Source organism: Mytilus californianus, unplaced genomic scaffold (assembly GCF_021869535.1).
Source record: "Mytilus californianus isolate M0D057914Y unplaced genomic scaffold, xbMytCali1.0.p SCAF_5, whole genome shotgun sequence".
NCBI classification, from domain to species: Eukaryota; Metazoa; Mollusca; class Bivalvia; order Mytilida; family Mytilidae; genus Mytilus; species Mytilus californianus.
This window is the reverse complement of record NW_026262701.1, coordinates 21240517-21262827: the sequence shown is the minus strand read 5'-3', so window position 1 is coordinate 21262827 and position 22311 is coordinate 21240517. Positions and strand designations below refer to the sequence as shown.

Sequence of the window (22311 nt, the reverse complement as noted above, 5' to 3'; positions counted from 1 at the left end):
TTGTGATAGATCATTGATCTTTAATATAAAGTTGCATTACTATCAGTACATATCAGTTTGATGACTATTTGAGGCCCTGCCCCCTATGATGTGGTCCAGTGACTTTGAATTAATTAGCAATTTTCAATGTTAAGTTTTTTTCTTAAGTTAGTTTGATAGAATCTACTTATATATGATAGATCAATGATATTTTGTATGAAGTTGCATTACTATCAGTTCATATCAGTTTCACGACTATTTAAAGGCCCTGCCCCCTAGGTCATGGTCCAGCCACTTTTAATTAATAAGCAATTTTTAATTTTAAGTCTTCTCAGTTTGATAGGAACTACTTGTGATAGAACAATGATATTTTCTATAAAGTTGCATTACTATTTGTACATATCAGTTTGACAACTTTTTTGAGGCCCTGCTTCCTAGGTCATGGTCCAGTGATATTGAATTAATTAGCAATTTTCAATGTTAAGTTTTCTGCTTAAGTTAGATTGATAGGAACTACTTACAATAGACGACGATATTTTTCTGTAAAGTTACATAACTTGCTGAACAGATATTTGAATTGTTATTAACCTGCTAAACATGAAATATTTTGTGAATTTCTAATAATCAATGAGTGGTGATATACTTTTCATGATATCAGATGCAACTTCTTGTTTGCTTCTAACATTCAGTAATAAACATATTTTACATGTAAAAATTCTGTGCTTTTATCTCTTTCTTTTTCGGTATACATTCAGAAAAAAGGAATTTTTGCATTCCTGCCAATGATATTCTAACTCATTATTTAATCATGTTATTCTTACATTTTTGTCGAAAAAGCGAGACATAGCGATCCTACATTCCGTCGGTGTCGTCGTCGTTGGTGGCGTCCACAAATATTCACTCTGTGGTTAAAGTTTTTTAAATTTTAATAACTTTCTCAAACTATCCTGGATTTCTACCAAACTTGGACAAAAGCTTGTTTATGATCATAAGATAGTATCCAGATTTTTTTTTATTAAAATTTTTACTTGTTTATCCATATTTTACTTATAAATGGACTTAGTTTTTCTTCCAGTTAACATTAGATACAGTCTGCAGTTAAATTTTTTAAAACATTTATTAGATTCATAACTATCCTGAATTTTTACCAAACTTGGACAGAAGCTTCTTACAATATAAAAATGGTATCGAGAGGAATATTTTTATTAAATTTTTTCCTCATCTCATTTTTGTTGAGCCTGCGATTAATAGCAAAAGTAGGCGAGACACTGGGTTCTGCGGAACCCTTACAAATTTTTATACTTGTGAAGATGATATTCACAGATGTTGATTTATATATCATTTATTAAGAGGGAAGAAGGACGAAAAAGAAAAGAAGAAAAGGAGAAGAAATAAAGAAAATGATGAAGATATGGAAGAAGGAGATGAAGAAGAAAGTGACGAGGAAGAGAATGATAATGTAAACATGGGAGATGAAAATGAAGCAACACAGGAAATTAAAAAACTCAAGTTAGATGAGGAAAAGGGGGCATGTGGGGTTAGTGAAGAAGTAACTGATGGTGTATTTACTGTAAAAGTTGGACCTCAAAGTTCTACTTCACAATGCAGTAATACTATGGACATGGATGATACAGACATGAGTGTAGACAAAGACTTATTTGTTCCTAGTCCTAGAATGGGGTCAGCATTGACTGTTAAAAATAGTATGTTATATTTATATGGTGGGACTTATGAATCTGGTGATAAACAATGGACTTTGTCAGATTTATATTCTATTGATTTACATAAAATGGATGAATGGAGGATTATAATTCAGGATGATGAAAAAGGAAAGGTTAGTATAGTATTACTGATTTCTGTTAACCTTTAATACTGTGGTTCTAAGAAAATGTTGTTGTTAATTGTGTGTTTAAATATCTGCAAGTCAGTGCCTTCTTAAAAAGTGTTTAAGAATAGGATATAGGGAAAAGATTTGTTGTATGTGAATTGTTATATTTTTAAATATTTGTAGCTTAATAATGCCATAAGTTGTGTTTACGAGAAGTATAATCTTATTAGTGTATTATTATATAAATAACACATAGCTGATAGGTTGATATGGCAGATTGTTAGCTGGAGAAACATTGTCAACCCAGGTGAATGTTTTATTTAATTTTAAAATTCAAAGTAATAAACTATGATGTCTTGGATATAACAACCACCCCTATTCAATAAATCGCACAATTGATCAAGCGCCTCCTTGAAGGGTAATAGAGTAAATTATCTTCCTCCTATTAACCCATAAAAAATCTGGCATTACAATTTATTAGTCCCCTACCGACGAAGTCGAAGGGGAATTTAGATTTGCACTCCATCTGTCTGTCTGTCCATCCGCCAGTCCGGCAAATCAGTTTTCCACACTTTTTTTCTTTGTGCTTTAAGATATTGATTTGAAATTTGGTATATACTTTTATCATGACAAGTTACAGATCAATTTTGAATTTTGTTCCGGCCTGATGATTTTGAGATATGGTCCTTGGACATAGAAAATACATTCAAATAATCAGTTTTCCACACTTTTTTTCGCCATGCTTGAAGATAATGACTTGATATTTGTAATATAGTTTACACCATGCAAAGTTATAGATCAAGTTAGCATTTTGTTTCAGTACAATGAATTCTTAACCGGTAGTGGACTATGTATTGCCATGCAATACTCTCAGAATGCTTGTTATACTTCATTTTAAAATGCCTCTGTTGACAATGTTTCTCAGGGTAGTAATCGGCTCTATCCCCCTTCCAGCTATGCATTATTATACCCCACGCAACGAGTTGCGGAGGGTATAATGTTTTTGACCCGTCCGTCTGTCAGTCCGTCAGTCCTGTTTCTTGTCATCGCAACTCCTCTCAAACCACACAACAGAATTTCACGAAACCTTTTTAGATAATAAGGACATTCTATGTAGTTGTGCATATCGACAGGAAATTACAATCTATTTTTTTTTTCTAGGAGTTACGCCCCTTTGAACTTATTATACGACCGCAAAAAAATTTGTGTGGTCGTATATTGGTATGACAATGGCGTCGTCGTCGTTGTCCGAAGACGCATTAGTTTTCGCACTCTAACTTTAGTTTAAGAGAATGGATCTCTATGAAATTTTACCATAAGGTTCAATACCACAAAAGGAAGGTGGGGATTGATTTTGGGGGTTATGGTACCAACAGTTAAGGAATTAGGGGCCAAAAAGGGGCCAAAAATAAGCATTTTCTAGTTTCCAGACAATAACTGTGGAACGGTGTATGGATCTCTCTGAAATTATACTACAAGTTTCCATACCACAAAGGGATGGTTAGGATTTGCTTTGGGGGGTTATGGCTCAAACCGTTTAAGAATTAGGGGCAAAAAAGGGGGGAAAACAAGGTTGTCCTGGTTAATGGACAAATACTTTAGTACAAAACATAAAGCAGTGTAAGGGAGATAAATCAAATACATCATTGAAATTATCTCCCTTACACTGCTTTTAAATTATGTATAAAGTAATGGTTAATGAACAATTAAGATAATTTAAAACAGTGTAAGGGAGGTAATCCAAATACAACGTTTTGGTTACTTCCCTTACACTGCTTTTAAATTATGTTTAAAGAAATGCATATTTATAAAGGAAGACCAGTAAAAATATCTGCAAATGTTGCATCTTTTTTTTTTACAACAAAATCCATATGAAAGATTTGACACTATATTTTAAATTCTATTATAAAATAGATTAAGTTAGCACTATGGTAAATTTAAATGGGTAATTATGGTTGCAAACTCCATTGGAAATTTGAATTGAGATATTATGACCATATCTTGAGGGAAAGATTTTTTTGGGGGAAAAAAGGGGGGGGGGTTAAAGAAATTGTGGGGGTCAATTTTTTTTTCATTTCAGATTTCAGAAATTAAAAAGAATTATTCTTCAAATATTATTTTTTTTTCAAATCTCAAATATTGAAAAATTTCAAGAAGTAATCTTTAATTGCACAGTATGGCGCATTAGATTTGTAAAATCTTTGACCACATTTATTTATTTGTTATGCCGAATCTAACCGTGTATTTAGATTTTTAATTTTGGGTCCAGTTTTCAAATTGGTCTACATTAAGGTCCAAAGGGTCCAAAATTAAACTTTGTTTGATTTTAACAAAAATTGAATATATGGGGTTCTCCGATATGCTGAATCTAACCATGTATTTAGATTTTTGATTTTTGGGCCCCGTTATCAACTTTGTCCACATTGAGGTCAAAAGGGTCCAAAATTAAACTTAGTTTGATTTTAACAAAAATTGAATTCTTGGGGTTCTTTGATATGCTAAATCTAAACATGTGTTTAGATTTTTGATAATGGGCCCAGTTTTCAAGTTGGTCCAAGTTGGGGTCCAAAATTAAACTTTGTTTGATTTCTACAAAAAATGAATATATGGGGTTCTTTGATATGCTGAATCTAAACATGTATTTAGATTTTAGATTTTTGGCCCAGTTTTCAAGTTGGTCCAAATTTGGGTCCAAAATTAAACTTTGTTTGATTTCAGCAAAAATTGAATATATGGGGTTCTTTGATATGCTGAATCTTACCATGTATTTAGATTTTTTATTTGTGGGCCCGCTATCAAATTGGTTCATATTGAGGTCAAAAGGGTCCAAAATTAAACTTTGTTTGATTTCATCAAAAATTGAATATATGGGGTTCTTTGATATGCCAAATCTAACCGTATTTTTAATTTTAGGTCCCATTTTTTAAATTGGTCTACATTAAGGTCCAAAGGGTCAAAAATTAAACTAAGTTTGATTATAACAAAAATTGAATTCTTGGGGTACTTTGATATGCTGAATCTAAACATGTGTTTAGATTTTTGATTATGGGACCAGTTTTCAAGTTTGTCCAAGTTGGGGTCCAAAATTAAACTTTGTTTGATTTCAACAAAAATTGAATATATGGGGTTCTTTGATATGCTGAATCTAACCATGTATTTTGATTTTGGAAATTGGACCATAATAGGTAAATTAAAAAAATTGAAGTTCTTAGACCACATTCTTTCTGTGTCAGAAACCTATGCTGTGTCAAATATTTAATCACAATCCAAATTCAGAGCTGTATCAAGCTTGAATGTTGTGTCCATACTTGCCCCAACTGTTCAGGGTTTGACCTCTGCGGTCGTATCAAGCTGCGCCCAGCGAAGCATTTTATTTACTTTTATGTACTACTGCAACAGTTTGTCATTGCAACTCCTCTGAAACCACACAACAAAATTTCATGAAACTTTGTAGATAATAAGGACATACTACGTAGATGTGCATATCGACAGGAAATTACGATTCAATTTTTTTTCCAGGAGTTACGCCCCTTTGAACTTATTTGCCCAATATACTACTGCAACCTTTTGTCATCGCAACTCCTCTCAAACCACACAATAGAATTTCATGAAACCTTTTCAGATAATAAGGACATACTACGTAGATGTGCATATCTACAGGAAATTACGATTCAATTTTTTTTCTAGGAGTTACGCCCCTTTGAACTTATTTGCTTCAATATACCTCTGCAACAGTTTGTCATCGCAACTCCTCTGAAACCACACAACAGAATTTCATGAAACTTTGTAGATAATAAGGACATACTAGGTAGATGTGCATATTGACAGGAAATTATGATTCAATTTTTTTTCTAGGAGTTACGCCCGTTTGAACTTATTTGCTTCAATATACCTCTGCAACAGTTTGTCATCGCAACTCCTCTGAAACCACACAACAGAATTTCATGAAACTTTGTAGATAATAAGGACATACTATGTAGATGTGCATATCGAGAGGAAATTATGATTCAATTTTTTTTTCTTATACAATTTTTTTTTCTTACAGTTATTTTATTTCTCAATGTGGGGACGTGGGGTATGTGAGCGAGCTCACTAAGGTTCTTTAATTTATATAATGTCATATTTTCATTAATTAATAATTATAATTTGAGAAGATCCTTGTGCGAAATTTTGTGTTGTGTTTTTAGAGGAACGGTATGTATCATTCCTTTAAATAGCACATTAGATTGTAGCTCCATTTTTCAAGGAGTTAATGAGGGGTAACCACACTTCAGAATTTTAGGGAGAAGTTACTGCTCCTTTACAGCCAAACATTGAGAAGTGATGGATAGCAAGAACCTTCTTGTTATTTTTAGTAGCCTTTTTCATAATTTCATGATAAAGTTTCTTTCTATATGTATTGGTATATGTCCTTTGAATTGAATATTGAAAGTAATATGACTGTATAAATGTTTCCTGTTTTTATTTAAGGTTTGTGAGGACTCTGATTCCTCAGACGATGAAGGCAAAACAAAGAAAAGTGAGGACATGGAAGGTTGATTATCAAATAAGAAGGATCCGATCAAATTGAGAATTTACTTTTTTCACATGTGTTAATTATATGTTATTTTTTGTCTTCTTCTTTTTTAAAGCCAAATGAAAGCATAAATAAGTTATAACTTTACAGCCTTTCCTTCTAAAAAATTATATCTTGTATCATTTTGGCAAAGGCATTTTGCACAGCAGAAACAAGGATTTTACTTACTAAAAACTTTTGTTGTCCAAGTAAAGGGCAACGATTATAACAGGAGTTATTGCCTATATTGTATAGTCAGCTATAAAGGTCTTAACATTAGTCTTGTTTCAAACTATAAGTAAGTGAATAAATATAAAAATAAAGAGGTCATGTTAATTTATCTGTAGAATTTTTCCATTCAATTTTTAGTTTTCCAGATAATAGCCAAAAACAACACTATTTGATGGACTATCAAGGGTTCTGCTCATTGTTGAAGGCTATATGACAACCTATAGTTGCTTTTATGCAAGTTATTTGGTGGATAGTTTTCTCATTAGCAATTATTTCATATTTTCTGCATTGAAAATGCTTGATTGACTATTTAGACTCTAGAAAATCATGACACATTGTAAAGATAGATACCTTTTTATTGTAGATAAACATATGTTAACCTTTATAAGTTGTTTTTGTCCATATGTTGTTGTTTCATTGACATATCCCACATCTCAAATGAAAGCCATAAACAAAGTTTGGTAACTCAATATACACATGATACACATATGAACCAAATCATTACATACTGTGGATTCATTTATTTTCATGGATAACAATTTTTCGTGGATAAAGGAACCATAGTATTTTCATTGATATTTGATTTCGTGGTCCTTACAAAAGTCTGCATAAGCCTATAGAAAATTTGTACTTCGTTGAATATTTAAATTTGAGGTTCGCCTGTACCAACAAAATCCACAAAAATTGGTATCTTATGAATAATAATGAATCCACAGTATCATTTGAAAAGACTCATGTTTATCAATATTGAAAGTCAATTAATAATAATTTTATGCCTTATTGTAGTGTCAGATGATGATGACGACGATGATGATGATGACTTAGACGACATATTGGAAGGATGTGACGTTCCCGTGAAGACTGAAGATGAGCCTGTAAATGATTACTTTGAACGGACTAAAGAGTTCTGGCTTGAGCAGTCAGAGAAATACTTTAAAAGTGAAGATATGAGTGTTTCCAAAAGAACTATACAAAAATTTGCTAAAGAAATGTGTACTGAATATAATAAAAAATGAAAATTCCTTCACGAATTTTATATATATATATATATGTATATTTAGAAGCAATGGATGGTTTTAAATAAGGCTAGAGTTCGAATGATCCTGGTTGACCATTTTTGAGCTTTTCTCATCACTTGGCGTCCGGCAACCATTAACTTTTACAAAAATCTTCTTCTCTGAAACTACTGGGGCAAATTTAACCAAACTTGGCCACAATCATTATTGGGGTATCTAGTTTGAAAAATGTGTCTGATTACCCCGCCTGCCAACAAGATGTCCGCCATGGCTAAAATAAAAACATAGGGGTAAAATAAAGTTTTTGGTTTATATATATCTTATCAAACTAAAGCATTTAGAGAAAATCTGACATGGAATCTGTCCACCCTGAAATTGTAATTTTAAGGAAATTTTACAGTTTTTGGTTATTACATGTATCTTGAATATTATTATAGATAGAAATAAACTGTACAGCAAAAATGTTCAGCAAAGTCAAATCTATAAATAATTCAATATGACCAAAATTGTCAATTGACCCCTTAAGGAGTTATTGTTCTTTATAGTAAATTTTTTTCAATTTTTCGTAAATTTTTGTCATCTTTTACAAAAATCTTCTCCACTGAAACTACTTTGCCAAATTTTAATCACATCATTGGGGTATCTAGTTTAAAAAATATGTCCAATGACCCTGCCTACCAACCAAAATGGCAAACATGGCTAAACATAGAACATAGGGGGTAAAATGAAAGTTTTGTCTATTATTTTGAAAACCATTATAAAGAGAGAAAATCTGACCAGAGCAAAAATGTTCAAATTGTTGAGCTCTACCAATTGTCTAAACTGTCAGATGACTTCTTATAGGAGTTATTGCCCTTAAATGACGAATTTTACCTTTTTTTTTCATTTTTGCCTACTAAATTGAAAACTAGAACAGAGAAACTTTAAAATGGTCAGCAAGACAAGTTCTCCAAATAGGTCAACATGGTGGAAATGGTCAATTGACTCCTTAGAGTTATTTGATGATGATTTTGACCATTTTTTTGCATTTTTGCCTTATTTCTGAAAATTTAAATAGACAGATAGAAACTTGGCTTGGCAAAAATGATCAGCAAAACAAAATCTACAATGAGGACAATATGAAGGAAATGGTCAGACGACTCCTTATTGGAGTTATTGCCCTTTAAAGACGATTTTATCCTTTTTTTTTGCGTTTTGCCATATATGATAGAATTTTAATAGATAAAGATACACTTTAAATCACAAAAATAATCATCAAGTCAAGATCTACTAACAAGTCAAATTTTGACGATATAGTTTAGTGGACTGTCACTCTATAGGAGTGATTGCCCTTAAATGAGGATTTTTTTATCCTCTTTTGTGTTTTGAGCAAAAACTAAAGAAGATAGAGAGAAACTAAACAGGCTAAATGATCAGCAATATAAGATCAACAAAACAGATTTTGGTCATGAATTCTGTTCTTGTCTACAATGTTGGAGAGTGTCCTTTGTTGAATATGCACATACACCAAGGTGATCCACACAGGCTCTTTAGAGCCTCTAGTTATTGGTAGAGGACATTTAACTACCTGGAGAGAACCAACAACTTTCTGCAGGACAACTGGCAATCCTTGTCCATTAAGATCAGTCAAACATGCCTCACCCCAAGTGGGGTTGGAAATCACAATCTTAGAGTTGACAGTGATAACTGAAGATGAACTAATGAGAGAAATTAGCTACAAAAGCCCTCTTTAATGATTGTATGTACTGTACTGATGGGAGAGGGTTGTGCACTCACAAACATGTTTAACCCTGCCACATTCTATAAGTGCCTGTCTGAAGTCCGGAGCCTGTAGTCCAGTGGTCAATGGTTCATGTCTGTCATATTTGTTTTTTTTTTTGTAAACTGTGAAGTTATAAATTAGGCCGTTAGTTTTCTTGTTTGAATTGTTTTACATTTTTCATGCCTCTTATAGCCTACAGTTTGATATTTTCTCATTGTTTAAAGCTTACTGTGGCTTATGATTGCTAACATCCTCTCCATTTGAAATCTGTTGGATAGTTGTCTCATTGACAATCATACCAGATCTCTATATTTTTGTATCCAATAGCTAACAAAATATATCATAGCCTTTGAACTTGAAACTCGACTGATTTTTGTACCCCATGCTACGAAATTTGGGTGGGTGTAATGTTTTTGACCTGTTTATTCATCAATCTGTTCGTCCATTATTCATCACTTCCTTGTTGCCCTGCTAGTCCCTTTTTTTTCCACAAATCTTTTTATTTAAATGAAGGTTTCCACTCACCAAAACCACAGATGACTCTTATAATCATTAAAATCTAAAACTGGGGACCATTGTGTCAGGAGGGGAACTTGTTTATCTGAAATATGCAATATGTTTTGAGAGGGGGACTTGTAAAAATAACCAATATGATTTGTTGTTGCTAGGATGATATATGTGATCTTGCTCACTATTGGAATTTAAATATGTTCAAAGGTAGCCAGCCTAGGTGCATTTGCAGGGATGACATATACTGCTTTGCATGCATTACATAATTTAAAAAAAATGATAAAGTGGCTACAATGTAATTTTTTACCCCAGAGGACCTTGTAAAATACCACTCATTTATATTTATGAGTCGTTTGTGGACAAAACGTGTATCTAGCGTGCAAAAATTTAAGCCTGGTATCTATGATTAGTTTATCTACAACCACTTGGTCGATGTAACTGCTGGTGGAGGTTTCCTCCTCGAGGGTATCACCAGCCCAGTAGTCAGCACTTCTATTTTGTCATGAAATATCATTGATTTGGTCATACTTATGAATTGAGTTTATAAAACTTAGGATTTTCTATCTCAGGAATAGATTATAATAGCTGTATTTGACAAAACTTTTTCGGAATTATGAGTCTCCAATGCTCTTCAGCTTCATATACTTTATTTGGTCTATTTAACTCTTATGATTCAAGCGTCCCTGATAAGTCTTTTGTAGACAAAATGCGTGACTGCCGTACAAAATTTTGAGCCTATGAAATTTACTTATAGTGGAGAAAATGCAACACTAAAGATCAACCAATTTGTGGTGACACATGTTGAACTTGTTTTGAGTGATACGTTTGATTTGTTCTTCCTCATATCCTTGCTGAAGTAGACTGATTAACAGCATACTTTTTTTATTGTTATTTTAAAGATAGAAAGACTGAAAATTGTTTTAATTTGGAACCCGAAGACAAACAGTTAGGACCTTTTTCAAAAAAAAACCTATAAAAAAAAGTTTAAAAATATAAAAGATACTAGTAATATAAAAGTGCATTCAGAGACATGTAATAATTGTATTATATGTCTCTGGTACATTCAAAGATAAAACTTGGACCATAAATCATTTTAATAAAAAGAGGCAGAAGATGCAAAAGGAGCATTCAAAACTTTTAAGTAAAAAACAAAAAAAGACAAAAGCTATGACAAAAACCGAAAATTGACGAAATGACAAACAAAAGTCTTCAATACACATTTACTGATTTCCTATTAAGTAATTTATCAAATGCATATTTACACTCACAATGCATTATAACTTTGACTAGTACAATTAGTGTAATAGCGTAATGGTCCCAGATTATAAGCATGCCAGCACTGGTTACTGGGCAGTTGGAATTCTTTAGGAATGTTAATACACCAACAGTTTATTAAACAAAGCAATTATGGTTTGATGTAAATGGGAAAAGACGGCATATCCAATGAATGACAATCAAATCCAAAGTGCCTGATGGAAACGACTGGAAGCTAGATTGGAGAACGAAAGATAATTTAGTTAGACAAACTTTTCAATTACCTGTGTTTAAAGTTATTGCAAATGGCTGATATTTTTGTTCGAGCATATTATTTTTCTTATGTTGTTTAACATTTCATACCGATATAACATGTTACTTTTATTATTCTTCCCTTAGTTTTTATTTATTTTGTATTTACATTGTATCATAGGTCAAATTTATTTGTTCAGTGTATGTTCACTGGTGTTAATATGTCCTTTGATTGAGTTAAGCTATTTCAGTTGATATTTTATAGTGTGTCTTTCTATGTTGTGATGTTACACTGTTGTTTCAGAAAAAGGGTGAAGGTTTGGTACCATAAAAACGTTTAAACCCGCTGCATTTGTTTGCACCTGTCCTAAGTCGGGAATCTGATGTTCAGTAGTTGTCGTTTTTTGTTTTGGTTCATACGTGTTTCTCGTTTCTCGTTTTTTATATAGATTAGACCGTAGGTTTTCCCGTTTGAATGGTTTTACACTAGTAATTTTTGGGGCCCTTTATAGCTTACTGTTCGGTGTGAGCCAAGGCTCCGTGTTGAAGACCGTACTTTGACCTATAATGGTTTACTTTTATAAATTTTGACTTGGATGGAGAGTTGTCTCATTGACAGTCATACCACATCTTCTTATATCTATTGTCTTTTTGAATGCTGCAAGATAAGTGATATTGTAAAATAACAAACAAACCGACCTCCAAGGAAAACTCAAAACGGAAAGTTCCTTATTAAATGGCAAAATCCAAAGCTTAAACACATCAATCGAATTGAAAATAACTGTCATATATTAAAGTTTCTTTATGCTATTTGGCCGTTCGTTACTTTGATGTCTTTTCAATGTAATTAAAAAGAAGAGAAAAATACCAAAAGAATATTCTAAACTCAAACTAAAGTAATAGAGAAATTGAAAAAGCTATGCCAAAAAAAAAAAGAAAAAAAACCATAAAAAAATTATATCAAAATATGATTATATAAGTTTTATAAGACAAGAAGTGATAGATGGTATTAAGGGTACTCCTTGTAACTCCAAAGAATTTTGGGCATTTATATTGAAGGAAAACGAATCTGATATTCAAATAAGTAGTTTAATAAAGCAGGAACTTGTCAAAACGAGGGTAAACAGAAGTTGGGACTTTCCATTCAGTAAGAAGCCCTTCAATCACAAAATTATCTGCAAACCTATATAGGTTTTTTCGGGTATTATTTAACCGATATGTAGACGTGCTATCTGGATTGTGGAACGTTGTGGACTATCATTTAGGAAAAACATTTACCTTTTCTTGTTTAGACTAAACGTTTAGTTAATCTTTTAGTCTAAACAAGAAAAGGTAAATGTTTTTCCTAAATGATAGTCCACAACGTTCCACAATCCAGATAGCACGTCTACATATCGGTTAAATAATACCCGAATAAACCTATATAGGTTTGCAGATAATTTTGTGATTGAAGGGCTTCTTACTGAATGGAAAGTCCCAACTTCTGTTTACCCTCGTTTTGACAAGTTCATGCTTTATTACCTTTCTATTTCATTTGCGCATGTAAGGCATGAGTATTGTAACTGGGGTCCGTTTAGCTAAATAAACTCCTCATAGATACCAGGATTAAAGGTTTGCACGCCAGACGCGCGTTTCGTCTACAAAGACTCATCAGTGACGCTCGAATAAAAAAAGTAAACAAGGCCAAATCAAGTTGAAGAGCATTGAGGACCCAAAATTCCGAAAGATTTACCAACTACAGCTAAGGTAAGCCGTTCCTAGGGTAAAAAATCCTTAATATTTCGAAAAGTTTAAAGTTTTGTTAGCAGTTGATTTAAAATTATGAACATATCAATGACAATTCATGTCAACACATAAGTGCTAAGAGTAAGCTATATTAAATCCCATTTGATCATTTTCCAACCTGACAGAATGCCAACATTCGTTCTCGCGGTCATTCGCCTTAGTAATTGTACTGACGTCGATGACTTCAAAATTGAGATTAATATCCAATCAGCATCACAGTAAGGACTTTATACTTTTTATACGACCGCAGGTAGTATTATGTTATGGCGTTGTCTGCGTCGTTGTCTGAAGACATTTTGGTTCGCAGACAATAACTTGAGTATAAGTTCATGGATCTCTATGAAATTTTAGAACAAGTTTCCATCCCAGTAAAGGATGGTTAGGTTTCTTTTGGGGGCTATTGTCCTTGCGGTTTTGTGATTAGGAACCAAAAAAGGTCAGTTTTACTGGTTCATGGAAAATAAATTGGTTCGCAGACCATAACTTTAGTGTAAGTGTATGGATGTGTAAGAAATTTTAGTACAAGGTCCCATACCACAATAGGCGGGTTGGGATAGATTTTTGGGGTTATTGTCTTAGCTGTTTTGTAATGAGGGCCAAGAAAGGGTCCAAAAACAATTATTTGTCTGGTTTTAAGACAATAACTTGAGTATAAGAGATATTTCTTTGGTCAAAATTTGAACACAAGGTTGCACATCACAATAGGAAGGTTGGGATTCATTTTGGAGCTTATTCAGGTTCCATACCTCAAAAAGAAAGTTGGGACTGATTTAAGAGGTCATGGTCCAAACTGCTTAATAATAAGAGGCTGAAAAGGGGCCAAAAAAACTAAGATTTTCTGATTTCTGGACAATAACTTGAGTATAAGTCTTTTTAATGCTATTAAATTGTGCCACAAGGTGGTATACCATAAAATAAAGTTTGGGTTTGATTTTAGGGGTTTTGACCCTATTGGTTTAGTTTTAAAGGGACCAAAATCAATACTTTGTATAAATTGGTTATTGTTTTAGCAATTTCAATGGGGTTTAATTCAAAAGTCTTGAATTCTTGAGAGTTTTTAAAATGCTGAATCTTATTGGGTATTTAGTATTTGGATTTTAGGGTCTAATTTTGAATTGATTCATATGAAGGTCCAAAGGGTCCAAAATTAAACTTTGTTTGATTTCTTTAAAAAAAAAATTGTTAGTGTTACTTGATATGCTGAATCTAACTGTGTATTTATTTTTTTTTAATTTTGAGGCCTGTCTTCAAATTGGTCCACATTAAGGTTCAAAGGTTCCAAAATACAACTTTTTTTTTATTTAAAAAAAATGGATTCTAGGGGTTCTTTAAAATGCTGAATCTAAGCGTGTAAAACTAGATATAACATCATATCTAATTTTAGAGAACTATTTTTGTGGTTTACATCACTGATTCATGGAAAAAAAATGTTTCACAGACAATAACTTTAGTATAAGTGTATGGATGTGTAAGAAATTTTAGCACTAGGTTCCATACCAGAATAGGAGGGTTGGGATATTAAATAGTTAATAAAGCTCTACATTTATAGATTTATTATAGAAATCTAAAATTGAGTCATAGTTTAAAATAGGTTTGCTGATTCAGATATATTAATTGTGGCTATAATTGTGTATGCATTGTGTTCTATTTAAAAATTGTTAACATGTTTGAATATTTTCTTATGGTTGAAAATTTCCTTGGAAATTGAATTAAACCTTTGTCCATCTGTTGAAGTAGAAGTGTTGGTAAGTGAAGTTTTAAATACAATGGTGTCATACATTATGTTATGTTACATCTTATTAAAAAAATGTAATTTTAGATAATAATCTATTTTTATTAACAAATATATTTCATTACAATACATCTTATAGATAAAGTTGTTGACATTGATAGATAAGATGCAGATAGTAATTTGTGACAAATGAAAGAATAAATATTGGGATATTAATTATATATATAAATTTTGATTACACTAAGTATTTTTATACATCTAAAATTTATTTGCTTTCTTTAATTGTTGTTGTTGTTTGTTTTCCAGTATGATAACTGTGAAATACCATACCCAGACTGAAATCTACATTAATGATAATAAATGATCGTAAAATCAATTACACAATTATAATTGAATTGACAGATTTATTTGAAAATTCTGTGTTTCCTAAGTGTTATTGATGATAAGCTCTGTAGGATTATTGAATATAGTTTGAAATTTACTGTTCATTATTAGATATTTTGAAGATAATTACAGATAAGTTTAATAGATTTTTTTGAAGACATTGTATTGATGATAAATGATATTTAGGAAATTATTTTTTTCTTTTCTTTGGTAAATTTTTTGAAGAATTTTGTGGTAGGTTTGTTTGTTTTTCTGTATAAATTAATAGAAAATGCTAGATATGTTTTTATCCCTCCCCCCCCCCCCCCCACACCCATAGCGGAGGGAGGCATTAAGTTTTACCCTTGTCCGTCTGTATGTACGTCCGTACGTCCCATAATTGGTTTCCGTTCTCTAATTTTAGTTTGCCTCAACCAAATACTATGAAATTTATAGACAATGCTGATTACCACAAAACACAGATCATGTTTGAATTTGGTTGGAGTCACTTTTCCCGTTCTAGAGTTATTTCCCTTTACAAATGGAAAAATTGCTGAATTTTTTGTTTCCTTCCTAACTTTAGTCTGCCTCAACCAAATGCTATGGATATTATACACAATGCTTATTATCACAAAACACAGATCCAGTTCGAATTTAGATGGCGTCACTTTTACCGTTCTAGAGTTATGCCCCTTTACAAATGAAAAAAATCAGCGTTTCCGTTCTCTAACTTAAGTTTGCCTCAACCAAATGTTATGAAACTTATACACTCACTAAACTACGTAGTGGAACATTAAAACTGAATATAAAAGTTGGTCGTTTTGACAATATTGTCAGAGAAAATTGTATATGTATATGCTGTCATATGAATTGTATTGAAAATAAGTACCATTTTGTTTTAGTATGTCCTGCCTTTACATCATTGAGGCTACAGTTTTTACCAAAATTTTATTGCTCATGGCCAAATCATAGAAAGCTTGTATTTCTTTTACAGGCTAGCTCAAAGAATTTAACTAAAAAATTGTGTAAATTTAGCGGCATGGAAGCTAAGATTACAAATTATTATTGTATAACAGTTGTAGTTCTGTGCTTGTTATGACCTTTTTGTGTTGTTCTCTGCATGTTTACTGTCATTATTGTCATTATATATTATGTTATTTTGCTATAGCATTATGTTTGCTTCTGCAATAAATATTCCTTCATTATACACAATGCGGATTACCAAAAAACTCGGATCAAGTACAAATTTAGGTAGCGTTACCTTTACTGTTCTTGAGTCTCTAAATAATGTTATATGCAAGCGGGGGCATCATCTGTGTCCCATGGACACATTCCCCATTTATTTATTTTTTGATGAAGCGAACTCCTTTAAAAATTAAGTTTATATTGTCTGTTAATAAATATGTATTTATATTTTTGATTTTGGGCCCAGTTTTCAAGTTGATGCAAATCTGGGTCCAAAACTAAACTGTGTTTGATTTCAACATATATTGAATATATATTGGGTTCTTTGAAATGCTGAATCTAAACCTGTATTTAAATTTTTTTTGGGCCCAGTTTTCAATTTGCTACAAATCAGGGTCCAAAATTAAACTTTGTTTGATTTCAGCAAAAATTGAATTGATGGGGTTCTTTGAAATGCTGAATGTAACCATGTATTTAAATTTTGGTTTTTGGCTTCGTTGTCAAAATGGTCCACATTGAGGTCCAAAATTTTTGTTTGATTTCATAAAAATTTGAACTCTTGGGGTTCTTTGATACGCTGATTCTAACCATGTACTTTGATTTTGGATATTGGACCATAATAGGTTAATATCCAATTTCAAAATTTTCAGTTCTTTGACCACATCATTTTGTGTCACAAACCTATGCTGTGTCAAATATTCAATCACAATCCAAATTCAGAGCTGTTTTAAGTTTATAAAACTTAAGATTTTCTATCTCAGGAATAGATTATAATAGCTGTATTTCGCAAAATTATTTTTCGAAATTATGGGTCTCCAATGCTCTTAAGCTTCATATACTTTATAAGGCCTTTTTAACTCTTATGATTCAAGCGTCACTGATAAGTTTTTTGTAGACAAAATGCGTGACTGCTGTACAACATTGTGAGCCTATGGAATTTCTTTATAGTGGAGAAAATGCAACACTGTAATGATCAACCAATTTGTGGTGACACATGTTGAACTTATTTTGAGTGATACGTTTGATTTGTTCTTCCTCATATGCTTGCTGAAGTAGGCTGATTTAACAGCATACTTTTTTTATTGTTGTTTTAAAGAAAGAGAGAGACTGAAAATTGTTTTAATTAAAACAGTTAGGACCTTTATTATAAAAAACCTGTCAACAAACGTTCTAATTAAAAATATAAAAGATGATATAAAAGTGCATTCAGAGACATGTAATAATTGTATTATATGTCTCTGGTACATTCAATGATAAAACTTGGACCATGAATAAAGGCAACAGTATTAAGTTCAATAGTCATAAATTGATTAAGCGAGGAAAACACATCAACTATAAGAGAAAAACAACGGAACAACAGACACACTGAACTGCTACAAAAGCAAACGCCAACATACATAGAAACGGACTATTTGATAACAACTGCCATATTCCTGAAATTGCTACAGGACATTTTAAGAAAAAATGGTGGGTTGAACCTGGTTTTATGGCTAGCCAAACCTTCCGCTTATATGGCAATGTTAAAAATACCGCTAAAATGACAACATTACGTGACAAAAATACAGTACAAATAAACTATTAATTTACGACAGTACAACCGTACATCATAATAGAATTATGAACTGTGCGTCACACGAATGTATCAATGCCACAAAAAGTGACGTCACAGGTAAATTTCTAAAAATAGAATATAAAATTGGGATTAAGTTTGTAATGGTGTTATTTTATGTATTTTCTAACCATTACAAGAATATAGAATTCTGTTAGTGATGGTGTAATTATTTGTATTTTCTAACCATGTCGGTTTTTCTTCTAAATCAAAACTGTGTACAACAAATAAATCCTGTGCATCTAGTTGCTTTAAACTAAAAATCATATAAATGAGCTAGCTGATTAATTATCTTAACTTTACATACATATAGAAAATAAAAAATAAAAATAGAATTCAAACCACAAACGATAAGACATAACACAATATCAAACCAGACTTACAAAAGAAACACCATAACTAAATACATGAATGTTGGATGTATAAATACTGAGACACGTCTAATAGCAATGCGAATTCACACTCGGCAAAACAGTCATATTCGGGAATAGGTCACGTTCGGTACTTAGGAGACCAGACCATGTAGATGGTAAACCACAATCTAAGAAGTGGTAAAAATGTCGTTAGTTAGTTTAGACACAGACACATCGTATAGATCAACCAATTCGTGATGGTGTCCATAAAATTTACGGAGTGTCATTTTTAATCTTTCCTCCTCATAACTCTGTTGGAGCAGTTTCTGCGTAAGGAGCTTTTTTTTGTATATGCAGAATATTGGATGTTTTGTACATAATATATTGTAAAGCTTACACCACTCGTGTCATCCGTTGTACTAACTAGGTCGGTGTTAATGAGTTTCTCGGCTTACATATTGAAAAAAGTGCCTTAGCTATTTTGCCTATCACACTTCAATTTTTAGTCACTATGAACATCTATACCTTAACTTTGAACATTGATACCAGAGTTGATAGAACTTTATTTTTTTCCATTTCACGACACTTTCTGTAGAGCGGTGATAATTTATTTCGAGACACAATCGACCAGCTCGTCGCAATATTTATATTAATATTTCTATCGGAAATCGTCTAAAGTTATGTTGATGGTAATTAGATGGTATCCAGTCTAAAAAGGGGGCCCGATGGCCGAGTGGCTAAGTAGTCGAACTACTGTATTACTATTGACACTGAGATTGTGCGTTAGAATCCCGCACGTGTCAGGTGCGCCCGACTACAATCGTTATTGACTAGGATTGTCAGTTTTCCTACCGAAAGTTGGTGGTTCTTTCCGGGCACTCCGGCTTCCTCCACCAATAAAAACTGACCGCCACAAAATATCACAATAGTGGTAAAAATGGTGTTAAACACCTATCAATCAATCAATCAATCAATCCAGTCAAAAAATTCACAGGAAATAATTATACTTTATAACATTTCCATTTGTGTTATGTTTCATATTGAACTTGTCGTTTTGTATTTTGTTTTAGTCCATTCGGTTAGCCTGGGATCCTGACTAACTGCTCGACAGTAGAACTCAGCGAAGAGAAGTTTAGCCAGGATGCCAGGCTACCATTTAGTGGGCAAGAATTTGACAGCACTTGCGTCTTAAAACCAGCGACGGACTTGCACAACTAGAGGGGCTCTGAATATAACATTCATTTGTTAATTCACAACTCTAAAGCATTTAGTGATTGTAACTTTATAATTTACATGTTATAAGGACAAAATTTGCTCCATTTTTTGTTTGCAGTCGACAATTCGATTTTATGTTTTCGTCCTGAGACATTACAGGTATTACTTGTTATCATTATAATTTTACTGACTAACAAAATAAAAGGTATAATAATCAAACTTTTAACTTTTGTCAATCGTCAACCGAGTGTGTTAACAATATTATCAGTTACAATCCATTGTTCAAGGATAAAATAATATCAATGGAATACATTATTGGGTCAACGAGCATATTAAATTGTATTAACAGATATTTGGCACAGCAAATGGCCTTCGTCAGTGTCAGTTCTTTTTTCAAAATGTAATAAAACAATGGGTTCTTTGTGTGTTAAAAGAGCTCACTCAAGAATACAGGTAATCTTGTACTTTATCCAAATAAATAAAAATCATTCACAATTTCAATAAAAGTAACTTGAAATAATAATAACGATGCATTAATTTCATCTTTAATTTCAAAACCCAGTAAAAGACATGACAACAAGCATTCCTTGAAATATATTAGTAAAATACGTCATATAAGAATCTGAAGACAATCCCCCACAACTGATCCACAATCTCTCTTGTCCGTCAATACACATAAACTCAGGGCTAATCACGTGAACATTTAATAATGAAACAAAGGTTTTTAAAGCACCTCTTATATCTAAAATATGTAGAACTTTAGTATCGGAGTCTAACAAGACAATATTTCCGGTTGCAGTTACAGCAAGACAATTCGGTTTGAACTGAAGTTTTGAGTTTATAGTTGTATTTCCCGTATACGTCCACATAAGTTTATTTGGATAAGCAAGCGACAGAAGACGACCGTGTTTGTCTTTAGATGTCTTGTCAATCACATACAAATCATTGTTAATATTTGTTGTTGCTTTTAGAGCATATGTTAATATTCGTTTATGGTCAGCATCGAATTCAAATGTATGCATTTTTTTCCCACTCGCCTCAATGATGATGATTTGCCTTACACTATTTTCTGACAATTTGTACGAAATTTCTTCACAAATTCCCACTACTATCTTACCAGATTTTGTTATATGGAGTGGTCGAGAAATAAATGGCGAAAAATCTATAAAATCCTTTAATTTACCGTCGTCTGCCAATGTTACAAGTTTTGATTGTCCAGAAAGAGATAAAATTACTTCGCCTTTTTCACTTTCGAGCATTTCTTCAACACTTATATCCTTTACTTCTTGTCGTTGTTGAATTTCGTTTCCCAATTCCATATTTCTCAAGCATGAGTATTTATCACTCACCCAAACTGACCCATCTTGGCAGGGCTGTATGTTATTGAAAATGGCTTTACTTCTGTAAGAATAAAGGACTTCAATCTGTACTGTATCCGAAACTTCTTTTAAAGACCCAAACATTTCCGAAATTTGAGTTTGGTCAATTGAACCACATTTTAGTTCAATTGGATTGATATCAATAACTCGATAAGTCTTTTCGGGCTCTGTCCAAGACTTAACGGATTGTTCTGTTTCAATTACACTTTTTAAACTACCTGTATCTATAGCTAAATTAACTGATTCCAAGATTGAACCTACTTCTTTTTGTGCGTTGACGTTTGTGTTTTGTGCTTTTATTGTCTCTATATTTATTTCTTTGAATCGGTCTCCAAGAATTTTAAGTCTGGATTGGGTTTCATTCTCAATTGCCTTCTTAAACCTTTCCTCTTGTTCTAAAATTGTTTTCTTCACATTCTCGTAAAAACATCTATTCGATTTTGTCCTGTCACTAAGTTCTTTTTCACATATTGAATGAAAAGCCAAATCCTCTTTTAGTTTATCCTGAAAGTATTTTAAACTTTGAAATTTTTCCTCATATGCGACTTTCAAACTCTCGAAAAAATGATCGTTATGTTTTTCGGAAAGACAGACAGGGCAGACTAACTGATTACACTTCTTACAAAATATGCAAATCTTTTGTTCAGGGTGTTCATCGCATAAAACAAAAAGATTTGGCTGAAAGGAACAATCCTTCCCGATATTTGTTACCTTGATGACATTATGTTCGTCAGCTGTGTTGAATTTCACGTGTACTTTCCTTTTACATTTATCACACATCAACAGGGAACATTCTAGGCATTTCCATATAATTTGTTTTTCATCTTCACACAGATGACATACACATAGAATTTGCGCTTCTCCAAGATTAATAGATTTTGACGTCGCCATTTTTCGTTAGCTATATAGGTCAAATTAAGGAAGTATGACATGTACACGGTGTAGTCGATAGATAAGTCTAGAGGTGTGTATTTAAATAATATACAGGAAACAATGTCATAGCTATAATTTTCTTTTTGTTTAAACTTTACATATCATTTATTTGCCAATGGAATTTATGTATGTATGCCCACAAACTGAATTTGTGGACATTTTATGGAAAGAGGTTTACTTGAGCCCCATTCCAGGCCTCTTTCAATTAAAGGTGTTTGTCCCAGATTTCGATAGCATTACATAATTGAGTAATAACACAATTGATATTCTGCATAACTGTAAAGTATCGAAAAACATGTTCAAAATTGAAGAATTTGATAAGTCTTATTTCAAATATAAACAACAATGACATTATTAATCGTTGTATTCA

The 22311-nt window shown here is 32.3% G+C and overlaps 2 protein-coding genes across 2 annotated transcripts in view; one reads left to right on the top strand and one right to left on the bottom strand.

Moving 5' to 3' along the window:
- The window catches only part of LOC127702675 (kelch domain-containing protein 4-like), a 43029-nt gene extending 35409 nt beyond the window's left edge, over nt 1-7620 (top strand). The window contains exons 10-12 of the mRNA XM_052206975.1: nt 1330-1813; nt 6278-6341; nt 7380-7620. Of these exons, the coding sequence (XP_052062935.1) occupies nt 1330-1813; nt 6278-6341; nt 7380-7609 (778 nt within the window). The 3' untranslated portion in view covers nt 7610-7620. The remainder of the gene's footprint in view (nt 1-1329; nt 1814-6277; nt 6342-7379) is intronic.
- Nucleotides 7621-20162: 12542 nt separating this feature from the next.
- Nucleotides 20163-21935, bottom strand: LOC127702676 (uncharacterized). The gene has a single exon (XM_052206976.1). The coding sequence runs from the start codon at nt 21897-21899 to the stop codon at nt 20181-20183; it is 1719 nt and encodes a 572-aa protein (XP_052062936.1). The 5' UTR covers nt 21900-21935; the 3' UTR covers nt 20163-20180.
- Between the last annotated feature and the right edge of the window lie 376 nt (nt 21936-22311).

Bases quoted from the DNA above. Each gene is read 5' to 3' on its own strand.
- LOC127702676 (XM_052206976.1), bottom strand. From the start codon at position 21,899: ATGGCGACGTCAAAATCTATTAATCTTGGAGAAGCGCAAATTCTATGT.